Below are 21,338 nucleotides of genomic sequence, written 5' to 3' on the forward strand. Positions count from 1 at the left end.
GCTAACTTCAAGAAAAATAAAGAGAGAATATGGAGAATGAGACCATATACCGAAATCAACAAAAAAATAATATAAACGATACATTACCTTGCGTGACCCCAAGACAACAAAAATAACAAACAAAAAAATACATAAATATTACAAAAGAATAACCTATGGAAAATTTATTTTAGTTAATCTGTTTCAAAAGTATACCTACCGAGCAACTCCACCCGTAAATCAGACTTAAACTGGCCAAGGCTACCTATTTCCTTAATATCTATACTCAGTTTATTCCAAAGTTTTGAAGCTCTGTAAATAAGTGAAAAAGAAGACCTACTTGTTATAACAGTGTTTCCTGAAAGAGGAATCCCTCAAGCATCAGCATTGGGGCCTGACATGTACAACATAGGATCATACGATATTCGTATCAACATGAAGGATGATGGAGGAGCTATTTTTTGCAGATGACAATACTGCATGGGTGATGGCGTGTGATACCTACCATATAAAGACCCTAATAACCCAGGTCGTTGCAAAATAAGGAAAATGGTCCAAAGAAGCTGACTTAAAGTTTTTATGCAACTAAGACGAAAGCAATTGTTTTCACAAGGAAAAGAATTGGAACCCTTCCAGATCTGTACTTAAGTGGCCACCCAGTTGAATATGTTAGCGAAGCAAAAATACTAGATGTACTGGTTGACAATAAACTTACCTGGGATCCCCATGTGATGTATCATAAATCAACATCTTTGAAAAGACTGGATGTTATGAAGAGTTTGGCCTATATGGCTAGAAGATTACCAGCAGAACTTTTGATCCAGTATTATATCAAATATATATTGCCTAAAATGGATTATTGCTCAAGAATTTATGGCAAAGTTTGTCTTTCTACCATTGCAAGATTAGATGTAGTCCAAAACTCAGCCATAAGAATTGCATTTGGAGCAATGTTAGTATCCTTCTATCAGAAAGTGGTCTAGCAGACCTGGAAACACGAAGAAAGATCAGATTTTTTAAATATGTACAGAGGATTTGGTCTTTAGAAAATAACCACCCAGTTAAGTCAAAAATCATCAAACCTGGTCGCCAAGCAACTGCCAACATAGCTAAATCAAGAAATCAATCCAATTACCTTAAAGCAGCATTAGAAATATGTAGAAGTTATGGAATTAATATAGTACTTTCAAGTATGTTAAGAGTGGGTGAAATAAGTGTCCCTCCACCATGGGAGGAAAACAGGATCAGTTCAAGATTAGAATTTAATATGGACCAAATAGTCTAGTGGACTTGGCATTCTGCATGATGATGGACAAAGAGTACAAGGGATACTTTCCATTATTCACTGACGGATCGAAAGCAAATGAAATAAAGCATGTAGGAGCAGCATTTTGGTGCCCTTTCAAAAATGTGTCCAAAAAATTAAATCACCTCCAGAGAGCAGTGTATTCCTGGCAGAAGTTTACGCCATTAAGAAGGTGCTGGAGTTCAGTGAGGAATCTGTTGAAGAGGACAAGGTGATCATTTACTCTGATTCAAAAAGTGCTATTCAAGCAGTTGTAAATGCTAGTACTATGGAAAAACTGGAAATGAAAATAGCAGATGTGAAGGCCAAATCCGCCGTTGAGTCAGGAACACTTGTAACCAACATGGACACTCCTTAAGAATTCATTTGATAAAGTGATTAAAGAGATTGATCGTCAGGGTTTTAAAACGAATAGAGATTTGACTGGGAATCTTTCTGTGACAATGAAAAAGCAGAGAAATATAGAAACGAAGGTGTATAAAGAAGTCACTAGATATGAAGCAAAAAAACTGTTTCGACTCCGATCACACCATGCAGGAGTTGGTTGTTACAAAGCAAAATTCTTGGGACAGAGTGAGGAACGTCCTAAGTGTGGTACATCAGAAACTATAGAACACTTGATGATAATGTGCCGCGAAAGCGAACAAGAGAGACGTGAAATAAACGAATTTTTCAGACAGAAGAAAGTGCAGCCGAGCCTATATATTCTATTAGGAGGATTTGATAGTGAAGAAGAAAATTGTATGATAGTCAGTCTTGTCATACAGTTTCTAACAAGAAACACAAGATTAAAGGTCATTTAAATTACAGTTTCACCAAAGAAGATTTCCTCCTAGTATTTATTAAGAAGTGAGAATCGATTTGCCATACAACGTCATCTAGGCTAAACAGCAAGAGAGGAGTTAATATCAACATCAACGTCAAGTTAGTATGGAAGAAAAGACTTATTGTGGACTCATCTAGTTGGCTTAATATTTAGCCTAGTATTTATTTTATGCTCACTCGTTTCCATTTTTTTTTAATCATTTCAGATATTCTCTAAAATCAAGTGGCCTTATTCGGGCAGCTGAAAAAGAAAGTCTTTTTCCACTTAATTATTACCACTTAATTTCCATTGTTTGAACTAAGCTAGCAGACATCTGTTTTACCAATATTTGTAAAATGATTAGACTTTGGAAGCAAAACCAGAATGCTGGCGGAAAGTGATTCTGGCTGCTGGTTTTAGCTTTGAGTTTTAAGCTAAATGTCTCATAAGGATAGGCCTAGTAAAACTTGAAATTTTGACTTGTTTTTCTTCATGTTTGTATCAGCTTGTTGAATAAATAGTAAAATTCTACTTAATTGACTTCTTGCTATCTCAGAAAGTGTTTAGGCTAGGAAAATGAAACTTTCAGGGATGAATCTACAGACTAAAGTATGTCCTGGGAAGGTATTTTGAAGCATCTACCTCCATTTCAGCCTGGAGACCTAATGTTTTGTTTCAAAATTTAGGAAATGTATTTGCATATCTTTAAAACCTTATAATATAGGATTGAGCAAAGTTATGAAGCTGAAAACAATTTTGTTGTACTTCAATTAAGCAGGAGATCTATTTTGCAAGGTTTCACTTTTATATAACACATGTATTTTTCAAGGTCATCAATAATCAGGGCCCTCTAGAGAGAGAATGAATAGAGGTAGGTACTTCAAAATACCTTCCCAGGACATACTTTAGCCTGCAGACCCATCCCCAAAAGTTTGATTTTTCCTAACCCAAATGCTTTCCAAGATAGCAAGAAGTCAATTAACTAGATTTTTAATAGTGTTTTAGTGTTCTTAATCATTAAAACCATCAATAAGCATTTCATCAAAGTAATTTTGGAAGCACTTGACTTAAGACAAGGTTTGCACTTAAACTGACATGCAGTTTCCTGGATCCTATTTTGGGCTTTCAATATGATTATTAAAGTGTTGCTTTTTCAATTTAACAAAAGCCAGTATTCTGTAATTTTATCATGTATGCATTACTCTAAAGAAAATTATCATACATGCATTGCTCCAAAGAAAATTCAACGCACTAAAAAAAGACATAAAAAATAAAAGAAAAAAATTGTTTTCAGTAAGTTGTTAAAAACTAGCAAAAAATACCAGTTTGAAAATCTATCATAGTGAATGTATAACAATCTGCATGCTTTGTTGACAATTTTAAACTAGAGTGCCATTTCTAAGTGTTGTTCATAGTAAATTAGTATTATATGTTTTTTAGCTGACATTAACTTATTTTGGAAATACTATTATGGATGTGACACAAGCTCCAAACATGGCTGAGCCTATTACTATTCCTGAGACTGTTTTTATTAAAAATGGTAAGTTATCCAATAGAAATTTTGGTAAAAAACTAAAAAAAAAAAGCTGTTTTTCTTTAGTAAATTGTCTCTTATTCATCTTATCCTAAAGTTCTCTGTAAAAATAACAAAAAAAAGAACATGCAACTGCATAAAAGCTAGGTATTTTGCTACACAAAAGCCTAAATTATAAGCTATATTTTTTCAGCTTGGGGAGACAAAAAGTCTCTCAAGGTAACAAATTTTCTCTAACTATTTTCTGTTTTTGGGCATAAACAAGTAAGAGAAAAATTAGAAAGCAGTAGAAAAAATGCATTCCTACTGAAGAGTTTATTTTGTATGGCAGCCACAATAATTATCTATTAATTATAAGTACTAGTTTTATTATAATTATCTATAATTATATATAAATATATATAAATATTAATTATAGGGACTAGTTTCTGTCTCTTACAATAAGCAGTTTTTTAAACCAAATTACCTTCATCATTTTTCATAACATTACTTGATATTTGTTGGTATCTACCAAATTATCTCACTGGCAAATGTGATTTAAGGTAAGGTAATTTGTTTGTTTCCTGTGATTATCTTTTTTTGATTTGTAAATAAATCAAGAAAAAGAAAAGGAGTTTATTATAAGGTACATGTTGATGATTAAAAGGATACATCAAGCAATTTTCTTTTTTTTAAGTTACCAATAAGTACCCTTCTTGGTAGCTAATGCACAAGCTGTTGGTTTTTATTGTGTGATGTTTGTTATTGTCTTTATCTTGCCACTTTTTATCTGAATCATTTCCTTGACAAAGAGCACATAATTCCATTAGGTTTTTTCAGTTTGTCCAAATTCTGTCAAGTTTTCCAGTTTTCCCAAACTTGTTATCAAGAGTTGTTCAGGTGTTGCTAGTTTTATATGGTGCAGTCAATAGATTTTGAGTAGGAGAGGTGCAAAAACATTGATTTTTCTAGTTTTTTTTTGTAGATTTTAGACAACTTCCCTTTCCCACACTGCACATATTCTCTTATTTTTAAAACAAAGTTTGTTTTTACTTTTTTCATAAATATGTGCTATTTGTTCAGTATAGCTTAAATTACCTTAAATCCCAGCTTGGAGCGATATAAGGATTATCTATCCTTGTGATGCTCCATGAAAAAAAAGAACTTGTTTGGTGTAGATTGTGGCTGTTAAACTAGACTTTTATGGAGGACTCTGCAGCTTCCCAAATGTAAAGGAACTCCTGGCAGAGCCATTCCCTATCAATGTTGGACTTGAACATGTCAGTTGAAGTAGCAGAAACTGTTTCTTCAGAGAGCTGGTTCCTTATATTGATGATTAATTGGCTGAAGAAACGGCTTCTATGTCTACTTGTGGAATGCTGCATGGGGAGCTTCAATGAATGTCCTCTAGTACCAGAATGCAAGGGCTGTGCAAAAAGACTGGGAAGGGTGTTTTTAGAGATGATTTTTTTGGTTAAAATAATGTCACCCCTTTTCTGTTGGTATGTCAGCGTTGGCAGCTTCAAATGATGTAGTCTTTCTTTGTATGGAAATTTATTCATGCTGCTAACCATCTTAGTGGCACAACTTTGGACATCCTCAAGCAACGTCTTATCTTTTTTGAAGAAAGGGGCTGCCAATGACATTCCAACCTCCAGGTGTGGACATACAAGTGCCTTATATAACTTCATAAGAACTTTAGGGTGTCGGCTGGAGATGGTTCTTTTTATGATACCAAGGGTTTTATTTGCAGAAGATGAAACAGACTTAGCATACAAGCTAAGTGTGATTATCTTATTTATTGCCTACCAAAGATATTTCATGTTTTATTTTCCAGGGAGCATTGTCTTTATGTTTATTGTAAATAATATTTTCATCACAAAGGATTTGTTTGTTGATTTTAATCAATACTTGTTCTAAGATTCAAGATTAAGCCATATTGAATCAATGATAGTTTAATCTCGAGTAGTCTGATTTGTATGTTTGTTGTGTCTTAAAATTATAAGCTTGCCTCTAGGCCGTATTTGCTGTCAATTGACTCCCTTGTAAAAAGGAAGATCTTTTTCAGGGGGGGGGGATGGTTAGAAAAAAAAAAATTCATATAGTAAGTAATAATCTTTCAGTTATTTCATTAGAATTGGAAGGAAACATATTTCAATTATCAGCTATGGTAAGTCAATGTTTTTGAAACAGGAAGTAGGGTACCTATTCTCTCTCTTGTATATTCACATGTTTTCTGAATCATTTTACCAATATAGAATTTGAAACAAAATGAGTAAAAGATGCAACAATAGAATTAATTGAACAATTTTAAGAAAACTAGGACTAGCATTCAAAGGAAAAAGCTATATTGTCACCTATTGTTTGGTGGCTCTTTCATGCTAGATGATTTTCAAGACTTTTTCAGCTCTAATTCTAAATATTTGTGTTGGCTATTTACCAAACATAGTTTTATTTCTCTCTTTATAAGGGTCATTATTCTTTCTTGTGGCCATTGTGTTGAAAATGGGAAGCAGCTGGTCTTGCTTTGTAAGTTTTTGTGTTGAATGTGTTTGATGTCCCTTTTCTTTACACTTTCTTTCAGAAGTCGAAGAGGCTTTACCAAGTCACGACAATGCGCTTCTTGACTTTCCAAACTCTCTTTTGTCTTTTAAAAGGGAAGATGTTCCTGTGGGTACTATTGGCTGTTTTTCAGGACCATGTAAACTTGAACCTGACACCAAGGAACTGAGCTCTGCATGTTTTGACAGTGAAGGTACATCTCAAGCATTTGGTTTTTGTATAATCAAATATTTTGAGTAATATTTTATTGGGCAAAACCAGAACAAATTACAATTTAATTGGACTTCATAATCTTAAAATTTGAGAATGCTGAAGCTGAAACAAGATGAAAAAATACTTGAAACCATGCAATGGATTATGGACAACAATTCCTGCAAATTCTGGAATGTGCAAATTTCTCTATAGAAATTTGCTAATTTGCTTCACTTGTTTCATTTCTAAAATAAAACACTGAAAATTAGTGTCCTTGTAGTGTAGTAGTAAAAAGTAAGTATTGTAGTGTAAATATTTTGCATTTGTAGAAGATGGTATTTATTTTTTCACTCCTCTTTTTAATATCTCCATTGCTGTAAATTGAGCAGAAAATATATTATCTATATATATAAAAATAAGTTGTCTGTTACGCCAGATTATATCTTCTATATATATAAAAGAAAACAAACTAAAATGTAAAAACTGGAAATTGCATAAATATTTCGAAATATTTTGACAATAGATTAAAGTAATTCGAAAAAAGAAAAATGGTAAAAAACTAAAAAAAAAATTAAAAAAAGAAAAAACCTAAAAAGAAAAAAACGTAAAAAAATAAGAAAGATAAAAAACTAAAAAGAAAAAAAAAACTAAAAAAAGCTAAAAAAAAGAAAAAACTAAAAAAAACTGGGAATTGCACAAATATTTCAATATATTTTGACAATAGATTAAAGTAATTCGAAAACTTTAAAACAGATACCCAAAATTTTGAGGTTTATTATAAATTGTTAGAGCTTTAGCATGCTTGGCACGTAAAGATTTTTCCAAGTGTCAATGTTAGAAGGAACATTGACAAATTGAAGATAACAAGTCAATAAAAAGAAGAAACTAAAAAAAAGAAAAAAAACTAAAGAAGAAACTGTATCTATATATATAAAAATAAGTTTTATATATGCATGTTTGTTTGTTTGTGGGTTTGCATTTGACGTCATTATAAGTATATAAGGCTTTGTATATGACTTCATTATAAGATGACACTACAAACCAGGACACCAGGACACAAATGACGACCGGGACACAGGGAATATAAATGACGACCGGGACACTCAAAGAGAAATTACAGACCGGGACATCGGGATACAAATGACGACCGGGACAGAGGGAATATAAATGACGACCAGGACACTCAAAGAGAGATTACAGACTGGGATACCGGGACAGAGGGAATATAAATGACGACCAGGGCACAGGGACACAACTACAACGGGGACGCCTGGGGCACAGGGGGATATATAAATGACGACGGGGACACAGGGAATGTTCGATTAGCAATCACCATCAACAAAGCTCAAGGGCAATCGTTAGAAAAATGTGGTATAGATCTGAATACGGATTGTTATCCCATGGACAATTATTATGTTGCATGTTCAAGAGTTGGTAAACCTGACAATCTATTTATATGGACAGACAATGGGACACGACCGAGACACCGGGACAGAGGGAATATAAATGACAACCGGGACACTCAAAGAGAGATTACAGACTGGGATACCGGGACACAAATGACGACCGGGACACAGGGAATATAAATGACGACCAGGACACAGGGAAACAACTACAACGGGGACGCCGGGGGCACAGGGGGATATATAAATGACGACGGGGACACAGGGAATGTTTGATTAGCAATCACCATCAACAAAGCTCAAGGGCAATCGTCAGAAAAATGCGGTATAGATCTGAATACGGATTGTTTTCCCATGGACAATTATTATGTTGCATGTTCAAGAGTTGGTAAACCTGACAATCTATTTATATGCACAGACAATGGGACAGAATATTCAACTTAACATCTGCATTAGATTCCCAAAATCTGGACATCAATGATGAAGGTATATTTGAAACTAGTAGTGTTGTGAACTTAGTTTGAACAAGAAATATTTAGTCAAACATAAAAAGTTTTTGTAAATTTTACAAGTATAATATCAACAGTATATTAAGCAATATAAACAAGATAACTCACATTCAAACATTTTATTAACCTCAAAAATTGGAGAGTACAAATAAAAATAAAAATCAACAAACTGGCTATATAAACTTAAGACAACAAACAAATATAAATACTGGCCAATATGCATAAACCCTAAATTACAATAATAATGTTGAGTTACATTCCAGTGATAACATCATAAATTTTAACATAAACCAGCATCAAATTTAAAAAAAATGGATATTTTAGAAATAATAAAAACTATCCGACCCAGCTAAAGACAAAAAAAAATTCTAGTTTCAATCGAAAATTCCAGAGGGAGCTCTGAGGAATCAATAACCCCAACGAATTAAATTTTTGTTGCTTCTTATTCATTATCGCAATGGAATTGTTCATACCATATTTTTTCATCGCTGATGACGTAGAATGACTTTTTGAAAGTCGACATAAAAAAAAATTAAAATAAATAAAATACTATTTTAATATTTGAACGACTTAGAAGAACTGATAATAAAATTTCAATCAAATAATAAAAATTATCCCACCCAGCTAAATAAAAAAAAATTAGTTTCAATCAAGTATTCCAGAGTGGGCTGTGGGAAATCAATAGCCCTAATGAATTAATTTTTGGTTTATTTTTATTCATTATTGCAATGGGATTGTTCATACCATATTTTGTTCTCATTGATGACGTAGAATGAAATTTTGAAAGTTGACTTACAAAGTTTCTAAAATAAAAAAAAAGTTATTTTAGTATTTTAGCGGTTAGAAGAACAAAAATACGGTAACCATACTAAATATAGAAGAACTTAAGGTTGAGCTACAGAATTAAAAACATGAGTTTATGAATTTCTATTCAAAAAGTCCCGGAGAGAAATTATCCCACCAACACTTGCAGAGATTCAAAAAAGGACAAATTTTATTATATTTGCTTGACAAAGGAGTAGTGACCATAAGGAATATTTAGGATTTTTGTTCCTAGGATAAGGATCATAAGGAATATCTGAAAAAAGGAATGAACATTACATGAAAATGTTTGAAGTGTCACATTATATGTTAAATGTTTTTAAAGCGTTTAAATAGTATTACCAAAAATCTTTGGTGGGCTACGTTTGTATTTTGAATGATACAACTCAATGACATGAAAACTCAAAACACGACTTAAAAACATGAAAATAACTCAAATTTTAAGCAAAAAAGCGAGACATTTTTATGGCACTTGGTATTAACCAAGTGACATATAGCGATCACAAACTCTGTTGGTCTGTCCTGGTTTTGCTACTTTAGGCACTTTCAGGTAAGCTAATAAGATGAAATTTTGCAGGTGTATCTGGGACCGGACCAGATTAAATCGAAAATAGTCGTTTTCCCGATTTCACCATCCGAGGGGGGGGGGGGAGTGGGGGGGGGGGCTGGTTAATTCGGAAAAAACAGAAAAAATGAAATATTTTTAACTTATGAATGGGTGATGGGATCTTAATGAGATTTGATGTTCGGAAGGATATCGTGTCTCAGAGCTCTTATTTTAAATCCTGGCCAGATCCGGTGACATTGGGGGAAGTTCGAGGGGGGTTTTTTAAATCTTGGATAACGCTTAGAGTGGAGGGATTGGGATGAAACTTGGTTGGAAAAATAAGCAAAAGTTTTAAATACGTGATTGACATAACCGGAACGAATCTGCTCTGTTTGGGGGGCTGGAGGGGGGAGGGTCAATTCTGAAAAATTAGAAAAAATGAGGTATTTTTAACTTACAAAGGAGTGATTGGATTGTAGTGAAATTTGAAGTTTGGAAGGATATCACGTCTCAGAGCTCTTATTTTAAATCCGGATTCGGTGATTTTGGGGGGAGTTGGGAAAATTGGTAGGCGTGTCAGGGACCTGCGTAAATTGTCTTGATAAAGTCGTTTTCCCTGATCCGACCATTTGGTGGGCTGAAAGGAGAAGAAAAATTAGAAAAAAAATGAGGTTTTTTAACATACGAACGGGTAAACGGATCTTAGTGAAATTTAATATTTAGAAGTATATCGCGCCTTAGAGCTCTCATTTTAAATTCTGCCCGGATCTGGTGACACTGGGGGGAGTTGGAGGGGGAAACCTAAAATCTTGGAAAACGCTTAGAGTGGAGGGATCGGGATGAAACTTGGTGGGAAAAATAAGCACAAGTCCCAGATACGTGACTGACGTAATCCAGTCTCTTTGGGGGGGGGGGGGTGAGGGTTAATTCTGAAAAAATAGAAAAACTAGGCATTTTTAACTTAAGAAGAAGTGATTGGATCTTAATGAAATTTGATATTAGTAAGACTTTGTAACTCAGATCTTTATTTTAAATCCCGACCGGATCCAGTTTCATTAGGGAAAGTTGGGGGGGGGGGAAATCTTGGGAAACGCTTAGAGTGGAGAGATCAGGATGAAACTTGGTAGGAAGGATAAGCACAAGTCCAAGATAAGTGACTGACATAACCGGGCCATGTGTGCTCTCTTTGGGGGAGTTAGGGGGAGGGGGTAATTCGGGAACATTAGAAAAAATGAGGTATTTGTTTCTTACGAATGAGTGGTCAGATCCTAATGAAATTTGACATTTAGAAGGATCTTGTGCTTCAGAGCTCTTATTTTAAATCCCGACCAGATCCGGAGATATTGGGGGAGTTGGAGGGGGAAATCTTAGAAAACGTGAAAATTGACGTATCTTTATCTTACGAATGGGTGATCGGATCTTAATGAAACTTGATATATAGCAATATCTTATGTCTCAGATGCTCCTGGGGAGGATCAATTCTGAAAAATTAGAAAAAAATGAGGCATTTTTAACTTACGAGTGGGTGTTCGGATCTTAAAGAATTTTGATATTTAGAAGGACCTCGTGTCTCAGAGCTCTTATTTTAAATCCTAACCGGTACTAAACCTCTGATTTTCCTTTTAAATTAATCTATTGATTCTTAGAATTTCGTTAGAGCTCATGACATATGAGCTCTTGGCTCTTCCGACCTTGTCACAAGTGCCATATGAGCTCTTAGCTCTTGTTCTTTGTAAAGCTCTAATCATTAAAAGTAACTAAACTTTCTTTTTAAGTAACCAAAAAGTTAAACCAGCACAGCCTGTGAATTTAGATGCCAAAGTGGACATTTATCTTAGATTTTTGCCAAAAAGAAAAGCTGATTCAGAATAAAAACAAAAGTTTTTATTTACATTTAGCAGAACAATAATATTTTGTTTTTTAAACACCTTTTTGAGAATTCTGAAAAAAAATCCCGAAGCCGATCAAAAATGATATTCTAATTTATGGAAAGTTGCTGTAAAATTAGTTTTCAAAGTGAAATTATGATATAAGTCCAACTAAGGGAGTGATGTGGAAAAGGAAATTATTTGTTAAGACCTGTTATTTTTTTCAAATTTTTAGGTCTCCGCATAGACACCGGCTGTGAAAAACTTTCACCATTAGAGTGTGACATCTGCCCTGCAATATTTAGGAATTACAGAAATTTTGTTGCTCACATTATGGAACACCAGATGGGAGAGACAAGAAAATGTCCTATTTGTTTGTGTGAAGGTATTGGCGATGTGAGTGAACATCTAGTTATACATGGTCATTTTTCACAAAGCGGTTGTAATCTAGAACTACAGGGAAGTTCATCACTAGCTGTTACACAGAACACTTCTGCAATTGTATGCTTAAATTCATTTGAATTGGATTCTGAAGCAAAAAGCTTGGACAATCATACGATATATTTGAATAGTTCCTCGCGAGGTAGAAAACCCAAAATATTGAAAAGATATAAAGAAGCATATACAGGGATAAAGAAATATACTTGTGATGTATGTGACAAAACGTTTGCATGGTCATGTAGTTTGATTCAGCATCAAAAAGTACATACGGGTGAAAAACCGTTTAAATGTGAAGTATGTGAAAAAACTTTTTCTGTGTCAAGCAATTTCATTCGGCACCAAAGAGTACATACTGGTGAAAAACCCTTTAAATGTGATGTATGTGAAAAAACTTTTTCTGAGTCAAGCAATTTGATTCGGCACCAAAGAGTACACACGGGTGAAAAACCCTTTGATTGTGATATATGTGAAAAAACTTTTTCTGTGTCAAACAGTTTGATTGACCACCAAAGAGTACACACGGGTGAAAAACCCTTTAAATGTGATGTATGTGAAAAAACTTTTTCTGAGTCAGGCAGTTTGATTAAACACCAAAGAGTACACACGGGTGAAAAACCCTTTGAATGTGAAGTATGTGAGAAAAAATTTTCTGTGTCAAGCAATTTGATTAACCACCAAAGAGTACACACGGGTGAAAAACCCTTCAAATGTGAAGTATGTGGAAAAACTTTTTCTGAGTCAAGCAGTTTGAGTAGGCACCGAAGAGTACACACGGGTGAGAAACCCTTTAAATGTGAAGTATGTGAAAAAACTTTTTCTTTGTCAAGCAGTTTGATTAACCACCAAAGACTACACACGGGTGAAAAACCCTTTAAATGTGAAGTATGTCAAAAAACTTTTTCTCAGTCAAGCAGTTTGATTAAACACCAAAGAGTACACACGGGTGAAAAACCCTTTAAATGTAAAGTATGTCAAAAAGCTTTTTCTGGGTCAAGCAGTTTGATTGGGCACCGAAGAGTACACGCTATGGAGAAACCATTTAAGTCTGATACATGCTAGGGAGAATATTCTTGTAAATCAAATCTTAATAATCATATATCAGCCCATTCATAGAAAAAGCCTACTAGTCCATAGTCTACAGTAATAACTTCTGCGGTCTTGCTGAACCCTATTGTAAATTATTCCTTGTTTTTTGTTTTTGCTGCTCATTTATTTATTTTTTACTTTTTTTTGTTTTAATTAATTGATTTGTTGAATATTTTTGTTCATTTTTTCATTGATTTTCTTTTGCTTTTTGTTTTAACCTGTTCTTTCCTTTGGCTATAATTATTTTTTCCAGCCAAAGATCTAAATTGATTTGGATAAAAGGAAGTACTTTATCCGGACTATTGCTCAACACCTGGTTAGCCCAGTATGAAAGACCCTACTCAAATGTAAGATTACAAAATACGACAATGTTTTTGAACCTTGATATTAAATCGCCACAAAGCTTCTGATCCCTCAAAATAACGAAAACAAAGCTATTGCTCCTTAAAAAAAATAGTCTGAAAAATTATGGTACTAGAATTTGTCTGGAAATTTAGAATCAGAAAAGGACTTCATTTAATCTAAAGTACCAGGTCGTCACAATTCTAAAGACTTTAATTATTGCTGTCATCTAGCAATGACTAGTGAAGACAAAAGGAACCTGTTTGTTAAATTTTAGATTATTGATTGTTACCAAAATGAGTTAGTAATTAAAAAGCTTCGTAATTGGATTAATAATTTCAAAGTTATTGATCAGACTAGAATGAAAAAAGAGGTTGACAATAAAAAAAAAACAGCCCAAGAAGTAATATCAGAGTTCTCAGATCCACCTTAGTATTCTTTTCTGTCAAAATAGATAAGATCTGAAGACACTGATCTGCAAAAACAAATGAATAAATAAATAAAGCTATTCCTGATACCTTATTTCACCTAACTCAACTGCTTTCCAAGATAGCAACCTTAGTTCCTCCCGTGCCGCCAGGGCATCCAGAAAAATCCACCAATCATCCCTCATATGTGCTGCTGCCCACACGTCTTTCCATCGGGGTCGGGTTGTCGAATTGATAATCTTCAGGTCCTGCGGGTGTTTACGACATAGTGTATTTTTTGGCTTCCCTCTAGTTGCCACTCGAGTACCGTTCTGGGGAGTCTATATCCTGCCATATGGATAACGTGTCTCAAGTAGTGCCATCTTTGTTGGCGTATAACGTCTCTTACGAGAGGCTGATACGTGATAGAGCGAACTGTCTGGTTAGTTATGTGGTCCCTCCAGTTAATATTCAGTATCCTGCAAAGACAGATATTCTCAAAAGCGAGAATCCTCTTTTCTTGCTGTTGGTTCAGTTTCCAGTATTCACAGATACACAGGAGGGCAGGGAGGACGTTACAGTTGAACAGCCTCAGTTTCAGCTTCGGAGAGTAGTTTTTCGATCGCCAAACTTGTTTTAGTAGCTTACTTTGGTAGCCTCTTCTCGCAGAATTCGGAGCGCTTCCAGCAGCTGCTCCATGGAGTCCGCCAGAATTTGCCGATGACTTGGCCATTCTGGCGGACTCCATGGAGCAGCTGCTGGAAGCGCTTCGAATTCTGCGAGAAGAGGCTGCCAAAGTAGGACTGCATATAAATTGGAACAAAACTAAAATTATGGCCATAGACCCGTCTTCTCCTGCTGTTAACTCTCCAGTTAGTCTGGACAGCACCACTAGCATCGAGGTTGTTAAAGACTTCACCTACCTGGGCTCCGTAATTTCTTCAAATGGCTCACTTCTCCCCGAGCTGCAGGCAAGATTATCTAAAGCGTCTTCTGTCATGGGTAGACTGAATCGTCACCTCTGGCGAAAACCAAATATCAGTCGCACAACGAAATTGCGGATCTTCAACGCTCTAGTCGGTTCTGTGATGCTTTACGGAGCTGAGACATGGCAAGCATTAGCTGCAACCCTCAAGAAAATAGACGTATTTCATGCAAAGAGCCTGAGGAGGATTGAGGGCCTACGATGGTCCGACTTCGTCAGCAATGAAAAGCTTCTGCAGCTCACAATGGTTCGGGAATTCAAACAATTTATGAGTTGGGGAATTCATAAATGAGTTGGTGCTCTACTGTTGTTCATCTTGCTAGCGGCTTGAACTATTTCTTCGGTCGATGGCTCTTCTGTATTGTTTTTGAGGTCAAGGAAAGGGGTTTTGGAGATGTCTGCTATGTTCGGAGGACTATTTTTGTTGGACAGGGCGAAGAGCAAATACTCGCCATGGACCTAAGTGGGTGGAGGAGGCAAACGTCACTCTCTACGCCGAGCAGTGCCCGTCAGGAGACTTAAGTCAAGCTTGTTTTAGTCGATTGAAAGCTCCACTAGCTTGTCCAATCCTAGACTGTACCTCCTTTTTGCTTTATCCAGTTTGGTCGACTGTACTTCCGAGGTATCTTATTTCCACTACTGAGTTGTCCCCGCACTTTATGCCAAGTGGTGAGTCGCTTGTTGCCATGCGTTTTGTCTTGTCTGAACTAATCTTCAGTCCCAAAAGACTTGCTTTCTCTTGTATTGCATAGAGAAGCTCCTGGAAACTTTCCTTGTTTGCCTCAATCAGGGTAAGGTTGTCCTCAAAATCAAGATCTGCTAGTCATTCATTATCACATATTTGAATCCCAAACCCTGTGCAGTCTCGGAGCGCATAATCGATAGCCAGGACAAAAAATAGGGGAGAGAGGACACATCCCTGTTTGACCCCAGAAATGATGGTGAAATACCTTGTATTTCCTTCATGGGTCCGAACGCAGCACTCCGTGTTTTCGTACAGCGCAATGGTCAGGGATTTCAGTTTATCTGGAATGCCGTAGTGCCGGAGGATTTTCCACAGAGACTCGGTGTATTGAGTCAAAGGTTAATTTGAAATCCACAAAGACAAGGTACATCTTTTGCCCACATTTGTTGCATTCCTCAATCAACATGCAGAGGACATATACAAGGTCTGAGCAGGAGTGAGATGGGCGGAAGCCATGCTGTTCGTCTCTCAAGTGCTCATCTAGCGCTGTCTGGATACGACGGAGGATTATCTGTGACACTAGTTTCCCCAGGATAGAAGGGAAGCTGATTCCACTCCAGTTATCGCACTTCAATGCATCTCGTTTCTTGAAAAGCTTGATGAGTGTGCTTTTTCTCCATTCTTCTGGGACTTCCATTCTCTGATTTCTAGATGCATCCAAAGACTGCGATCCATACCGTTATGCAAGTACCTAAAGAGGTTTTGACCATTTCTGCTGATATCTTGTCGCTTCCTGGTGCTCTACTGTTGTTCATCTTGCTAGCGGCTTGAACTATTTCTTCGGTCGATGGCTCTTCTGTATTGTTTTTGAGGTCAAGGAAAGGGGTTTTGGAGATGTCTGCTATGTTCGGAGGACTAGTTCTGTTGATGACTTTCTCAAAATTTACGGCCCAAGAGATTTCATCGGGAGCTGTGACCATCTTGCTATTTTCATCTTTAACTGGCCCGTTTATCTTACGTTGTTTCCCGATGATTTCATTGGTAATTTAGTAAACAGCTCTGGAATCGTCGCCTTTGGCTGCTTCTCCTGCCGTAGCTGCCTTCTTTTCTAGAAAGTCTCGTTTATTTCCCCTTGCGCTCTTCTTCACTAGCTTGTTTTGATGTCAGTATAAATGATTTCCCAAGACTTTATTGCAGTCATCTTCATCGTTTAGGAGACGTTGTTTTAATTACTGATGCTCTTCAATGAGGATCCATGTCTTATCGGATAACCATCCATCTTTGGGTCTTTTTTTGTGTCCAAGCGTTTCTAGCGCTATCTGGTTTTAGGCTTCTTTTAGGATGTTCCAGAATGACTCCACAGTTCCTTCATTGTTGAAATCTAGGCTGAAGCTCTGAAACCTGTTTGTAAGATGAATATCAAAGTTGTGACGAATTGTTGCATTTGATAGTTTTTCTGAATCGTAGACGGGCTTTTCTTTGGATTCTGACTTCTGTGTAGATTTCAGCTTGAGGGACACTTTTGCGATCATCCAGGCATGGTCTGAGGCGACATCTGCTCCACTGTGGGCCCTAACATCCTGGAGACTCGGCTTCCACTTTTTGTTTATCTGGATATGGTCTATCTGATTATAAGCTTGACCATCCGGCGAGTTCCGTGAGTATTTGTGGATGGTTTTATGTTGAAAAAGAGTTCCACCGATGATAAGGTCATTTGTTAGAGCAAAGTCAACTAATAGTGATCCATTCTCGTTGAATTTGGCGAGGCCTTGACTGCAAAAAACTTTAGGACAGTAGGATTTGTCGCTCCCAACTTTGGCATTGAAGTCGCCAACAAAGAAAACGAGATCATGGCTGAGGATATCTTTGGCAACAGCTTGTAGGGTGTTGTAGAAACTGTATTTTGTTCTATCTATTAATGATTTTCGTTATCATTTTTAACTTAGAGCTACATTTATCACTATTAATTTATTTATGAGCACGGGTAGGAAGCAGTGAGGGGTTTGAAATATACGTCTAAATTACCCCATGATGGGGTATTTGGTGGATTTTGTAAGGATCATGTTTGAAAACAACTTGATATATATATATATATATATATATATATATATATATATATATATATATATATATATATATATATATATATATATATATATACTAGCTGTTGGGGTGAACTCTAGGAGTGGTCTAGCCCTAATAAGTGCACTGTTAATTTTTGTAACTTTTATTACTTTACTCTTTCTTGAAATTCTTTTGGGAGAGTTTAATTAAAATTTCGTTTCATATTGAACCCGAGTTTTTAAACCAAAAATACCATTTTTAGCCCGAAATCTGGCGAAAATGAAGATTCAAAGTACTTTCTGTGCAACTGTAAAGAGTTGAAGTATTTGAGGGTAGAAATTTTTTGAATTTGGGTAAAAGGGAGGGGTTGGATGGTGGGAATTTAAAAAAGTAATTGTAAAGTGGATATAAAGAACGTGGGGAGACAAGTCCGTGTAGCCATGCAGCAGAGAGATTTTCGCAAGGGGTGAGGGCGATAGGGTGCGATGTTTGAATTCCCCAACTCATTGTTGTCTACTACCCAACCTTGAGAGCCCGCCCCCCAACTGAAGGACCAGTTACTTGACTCCGACGAATAAAAAAGAATTGTCCACAGTTACTGACTTGCTCCGCCTATAGTACTGAGAGACATCGCAAATCATTTGTCCCATATTTTACCCGTCATTTTAATAATATTTACACGACTAATATTTAATGTTTGATTTATATAATGTTTGTTTAAATTTTCCTGTGAGTGTTTTTGAAGGTATAAATTATTTTTGTCTTGACATGCTGATGCTAGCTCCGGCTATTGTAGTGAATAAATATATTCTATTCTAAAAGAAAATGTTGAAGATAAAAAGCTATATAGCATTTACGATATATCGGCGACACTTTATGTTAGTTTTATGGTATAATGTGCCTTATTATATTTGTTTTGTTTCACAGATGTTATACTTTTTCATTGTTACTACTATATACCATGTTTGCTATGAGTGTTAGTATCATAAGCTATTATTTTGTGTTATTTGTTTTTTGCCATTGCCCAAAGTGACTTTTGTTGCAATAAATACCTATCCATCTATGCATGCTAATACTAATAGTCCTATGATTGCTAGTCTTGCTACTTCCACTATTTCTCAGGCTAAGGGTATTTAGGTGAGCCTTAATTAGGGAGGGGTGGTAATGCCAAAAGGAGAAACTGGAACATCACCCCAATCCCGTACAATTTTGTCTAAAACAAATTAATTAAGGCCAGGTTTACTGTCGACGTAATGTAGCGCAACGGGAGATCAAGTGGTTCACTTTGCCGCTTGTACAAGGCATTGGGAAACTTTGTCGAGGTTATGACAAGAAATAAGATAAAACCTTGACCCATATAATAGATGACAAGGCAGTGTCTTCATCACAACTGTAAGCTATTTCAGTGCCATCAAATCGGGCAGACATTAGATTGCTGACAGAGGAATTGGCATCATTGTCAGGGTACTCCATATAGTGTTGTCTGACTGCTAGCAATGAAGGAAATATTTACAGCGTTGGTGAAGGATTCTTGGATTTTGTCAATTTCAATTATGGAAAAAGTATGGATAAATCAGCATGGGATGCAAAAATAACAACATCATGAGCATATAAGCAAAATTTCAGGAACAGCTAAGACTGTTAAATTGAAATTTTCAGATCATTGAAATAAATCAAAACACACTGTACCCTGTAATCACAATGCACACACTGTAACTAAAAGAGTGTTTTGGTAGGATCCAAGCATAGGCTTAATGTATTAAACTGTAACTTACAAGGCTAATGGTATTACTGTTACTTTTACTAATACCGCTACTTTTACTACTGTTGAAATAAATAAAATAGTTTAAATGCATCCAGGTTTACAGAATACAACAAATGGAATATATGAGGCACTGAAAAGGATATTAAATTGAAACTCACAGAAGATTTTGGGGGGTAGTTATGGGGTATATGTGTTCTAAATAAAAAGGCACTTGTTGCACGCTGGTAGTCGAAAGGGTGAATCAGCAAAATATCAGGAACGGTCCGCCTATTAAACTGAAATTTCTGGGGATACTACTACTACTCCAGCTGACACTTGCTCTAGAACTAGATATATAGTGCTCAAGAGCATCGAAGTTATCTAAATGGAACAGATGCAATATCTCAGGAGCGGAATGTTGTAACAAGTAGAAACTTCTAGAGAATATATTTGATATAAAACTAAGGCACTATGGCATTATTGAAAGGCATTGAGGGCATATAGGTTGTCAAAGGGCACATGATTATGTCTTAGGGACGGATTAAGATATTAAGTTGAAACTCTCAAAGCCTGTATGAATACTATTGCTACTATTACTATTAAGCTGAACCAAAGGGTGAACTTAAATTTAGATTTGAAAAATGGCACATATTCAACGCTTCAGGAACAAAGTAGGGTATTCAGTCTTATTTTAAGGAGACTTGAGGGGGTATAAAACTAAGTCAAAAGGCGCTATGTTATCCAGATTGAAAAATGATGTGCGTGGAATCTTTCACGATACCCTAGGGAAGTCATATTGGAAATTTCAGATCTTGTTACAGGGGATGTGGAAAAAAATCAAACGACCTAGTGTACATTCAAGTTTCTCAAAAGGTCGTATTTGTTAAATCTCAAGAATTACTAAATGTATTAAGTTGAAACTTTCAGGGCATGTTCATGGGAATATTTAGGTAAATATTGTTGTTAGAAAGGCATATTTGCACTATTTGGAATCGCAAAGGGTATTAATGTAAAGCTTCCAAGGTATGTTAGATGCATATTGAATTAAATTAAAACGCACCGTGGGTATATGTATTACACCGTGCCTATTTGCTGCGCGATTGCTTGCTATGGCCATTACTGCTTGTATAACTACTTGAGACTGCAAAAACTGCCAATTGCGATTCCAACTAATTGTGATTGCGACCACTTACGAATGTGACCACATCTACCTGTGACCATGACTGTGACTACTTTATACTGTGAATAAGACTATTGCAGCTGCAACAACTTATGAGCACTACTTCAAATACTTGGGACAGCAACTCCAACAGCAAATTACTGTAACTGCAACAACTACTGTTGAACTAAATAATTTTTTGTTAAGTTAATTCAGGTTGATAGAATGGGAGTGATTCAATATATCAGGAATGGAATAAGGTATTAAGTTGAAACTTTCATGGTAGGTTTTTAGAAATGTTTAACTAAATCAAAACACAATGTGAGCATCCAACTATGTCCATAGGGCATATCTGTGATGTAACCAGAGCGGCTAAAAGTGTTGAGGTATGTTCAGTCAGAAGTTAAACAAAATCAAGAGAGACAATGTGCATCTAAGCCTATCGAAAAGGTGTGCATATTAGATACCCTTTAAGGAGTGTGTAATATACACACACCCCTTAATTTTCAAGAAAGGTCAAGAGAAACAAGTTGAGACTTTCAAGCCATGAGAAAGGGGATGGTTAACGAATATTTTTCTCTGTTCAAGGTTGTGACAAGTTGTAGATTAGAATTTTTAAACCTTACGTAAAACCCAAAGTTTATTCAGATTAGTAGCAAATTTATTTGAAATTTTCCCAGTGCCAATCCATACAAAACATCATACTACAACTATTATTAAAGTTTGTTTCTAAGATTTGTCCAACAAATAAATATTTCATCAAAATTTGCATTATTAAAAGAAAACCAAAAGATTTAAAACACTCTTTCTTAATCTATGAAAAGGACCATGTCAATTAAAAACTAGGATAAATTAATCTAAGAAAACTAATCAAAGAAAGTTTTTCAGAGAAAAATGAAGAGCCACATTAAAGAAGCGT

The 21,338-nt window shown here is 35.7% G+C and overlaps 2 protein-coding genes across 2 annotated transcripts; one reads left to right on the forward strand and one right to left on the reverse strand.

Moving 5' to 3' along the window:
- Positions 1-2,223: 2,223 nt before the first annotated feature.
- On the forward strand, positions 2,224-14,485 carry LOC136040931 (zinc finger protein 664-like). Its single transcript, XM_065725359.1, has 4 exons — positions 2,224-2,268; positions 3,531-3,630; positions 6,188-6,358; positions 11,742-14,485. The coding sequence occupies exons 2-4, from the start codon at positions 3,561-3,563 to the stop codon at positions 13,004-13,006; spliced, it is 1,506 nt and encodes a 501-aa protein (XP_065581431.1). The 5' UTR covers positions 2,224-2,268; positions 3,531-3,560; the 3' UTR covers positions 13,007-14,485.
- A 1,304-nt stretch (positions 14,486-15,789) lies between these two features.
- LOC136040671 (uncharacterized) lies at positions 15,790-16,149 on the reverse strand. The gene has a single exon (XM_065724969.1). It carries the CDS (start codon positions 16,147-16,149, stop codon positions 15,790-15,792), a length of 360 nt encoding a protein of 119 aa, XP_065581041.1.
- Positions 16,150-21,338: the final 5,189 nt, after the last annotated feature.

The sequence above is a fragment of the Artemia franciscana genome, chromosome 21 (assembly GCF_032884065.1).
Source record: "Artemia franciscana chromosome 21, ASM3288406v1, whole genome shotgun sequence".
In the NCBI taxonomy this organism is placed as follows: Eukaryota; Metazoa; Arthropoda; class Branchiopoda; order Anostraca; family Artemiidae; genus Artemia; species Artemia franciscana.

What these genes read in the sequence shown, in the direction of transcription:
- LOC136040931 (XM_065725359.1), top strand. Translation starts at nt 3,561, where the DNA reads ATGGATGTGACACAAGCTCCAAACATGGCTGAGCCTATTACTATTCCT. An exon ending in GACTGTTTTTATTAAAAATG is followed by an intron (nt 3,631 to 6,187) that starts GTAAGTTATCCA and finishes ACTTTCTTTCAG; the next exon opens with AAGTCGAAGAGGCTTTACCA. An exon ending in TGCATGTTTTGACAGTGAAG is followed by an intron (nt 6,359 to 11,741) that starts GTACATCTCAAG and finishes TCAAATTTTTAG; the next exon opens with GTCTCCGCATAGACACCGGC.
- LOC136040671 (XM_065724969.1), bottom strand. Translation starts at nt 16,149, where the DNA reads ATGGAAGTCCCAGAAGAATGGAGAAAAAGCACACTCATCAAGCTTTTC.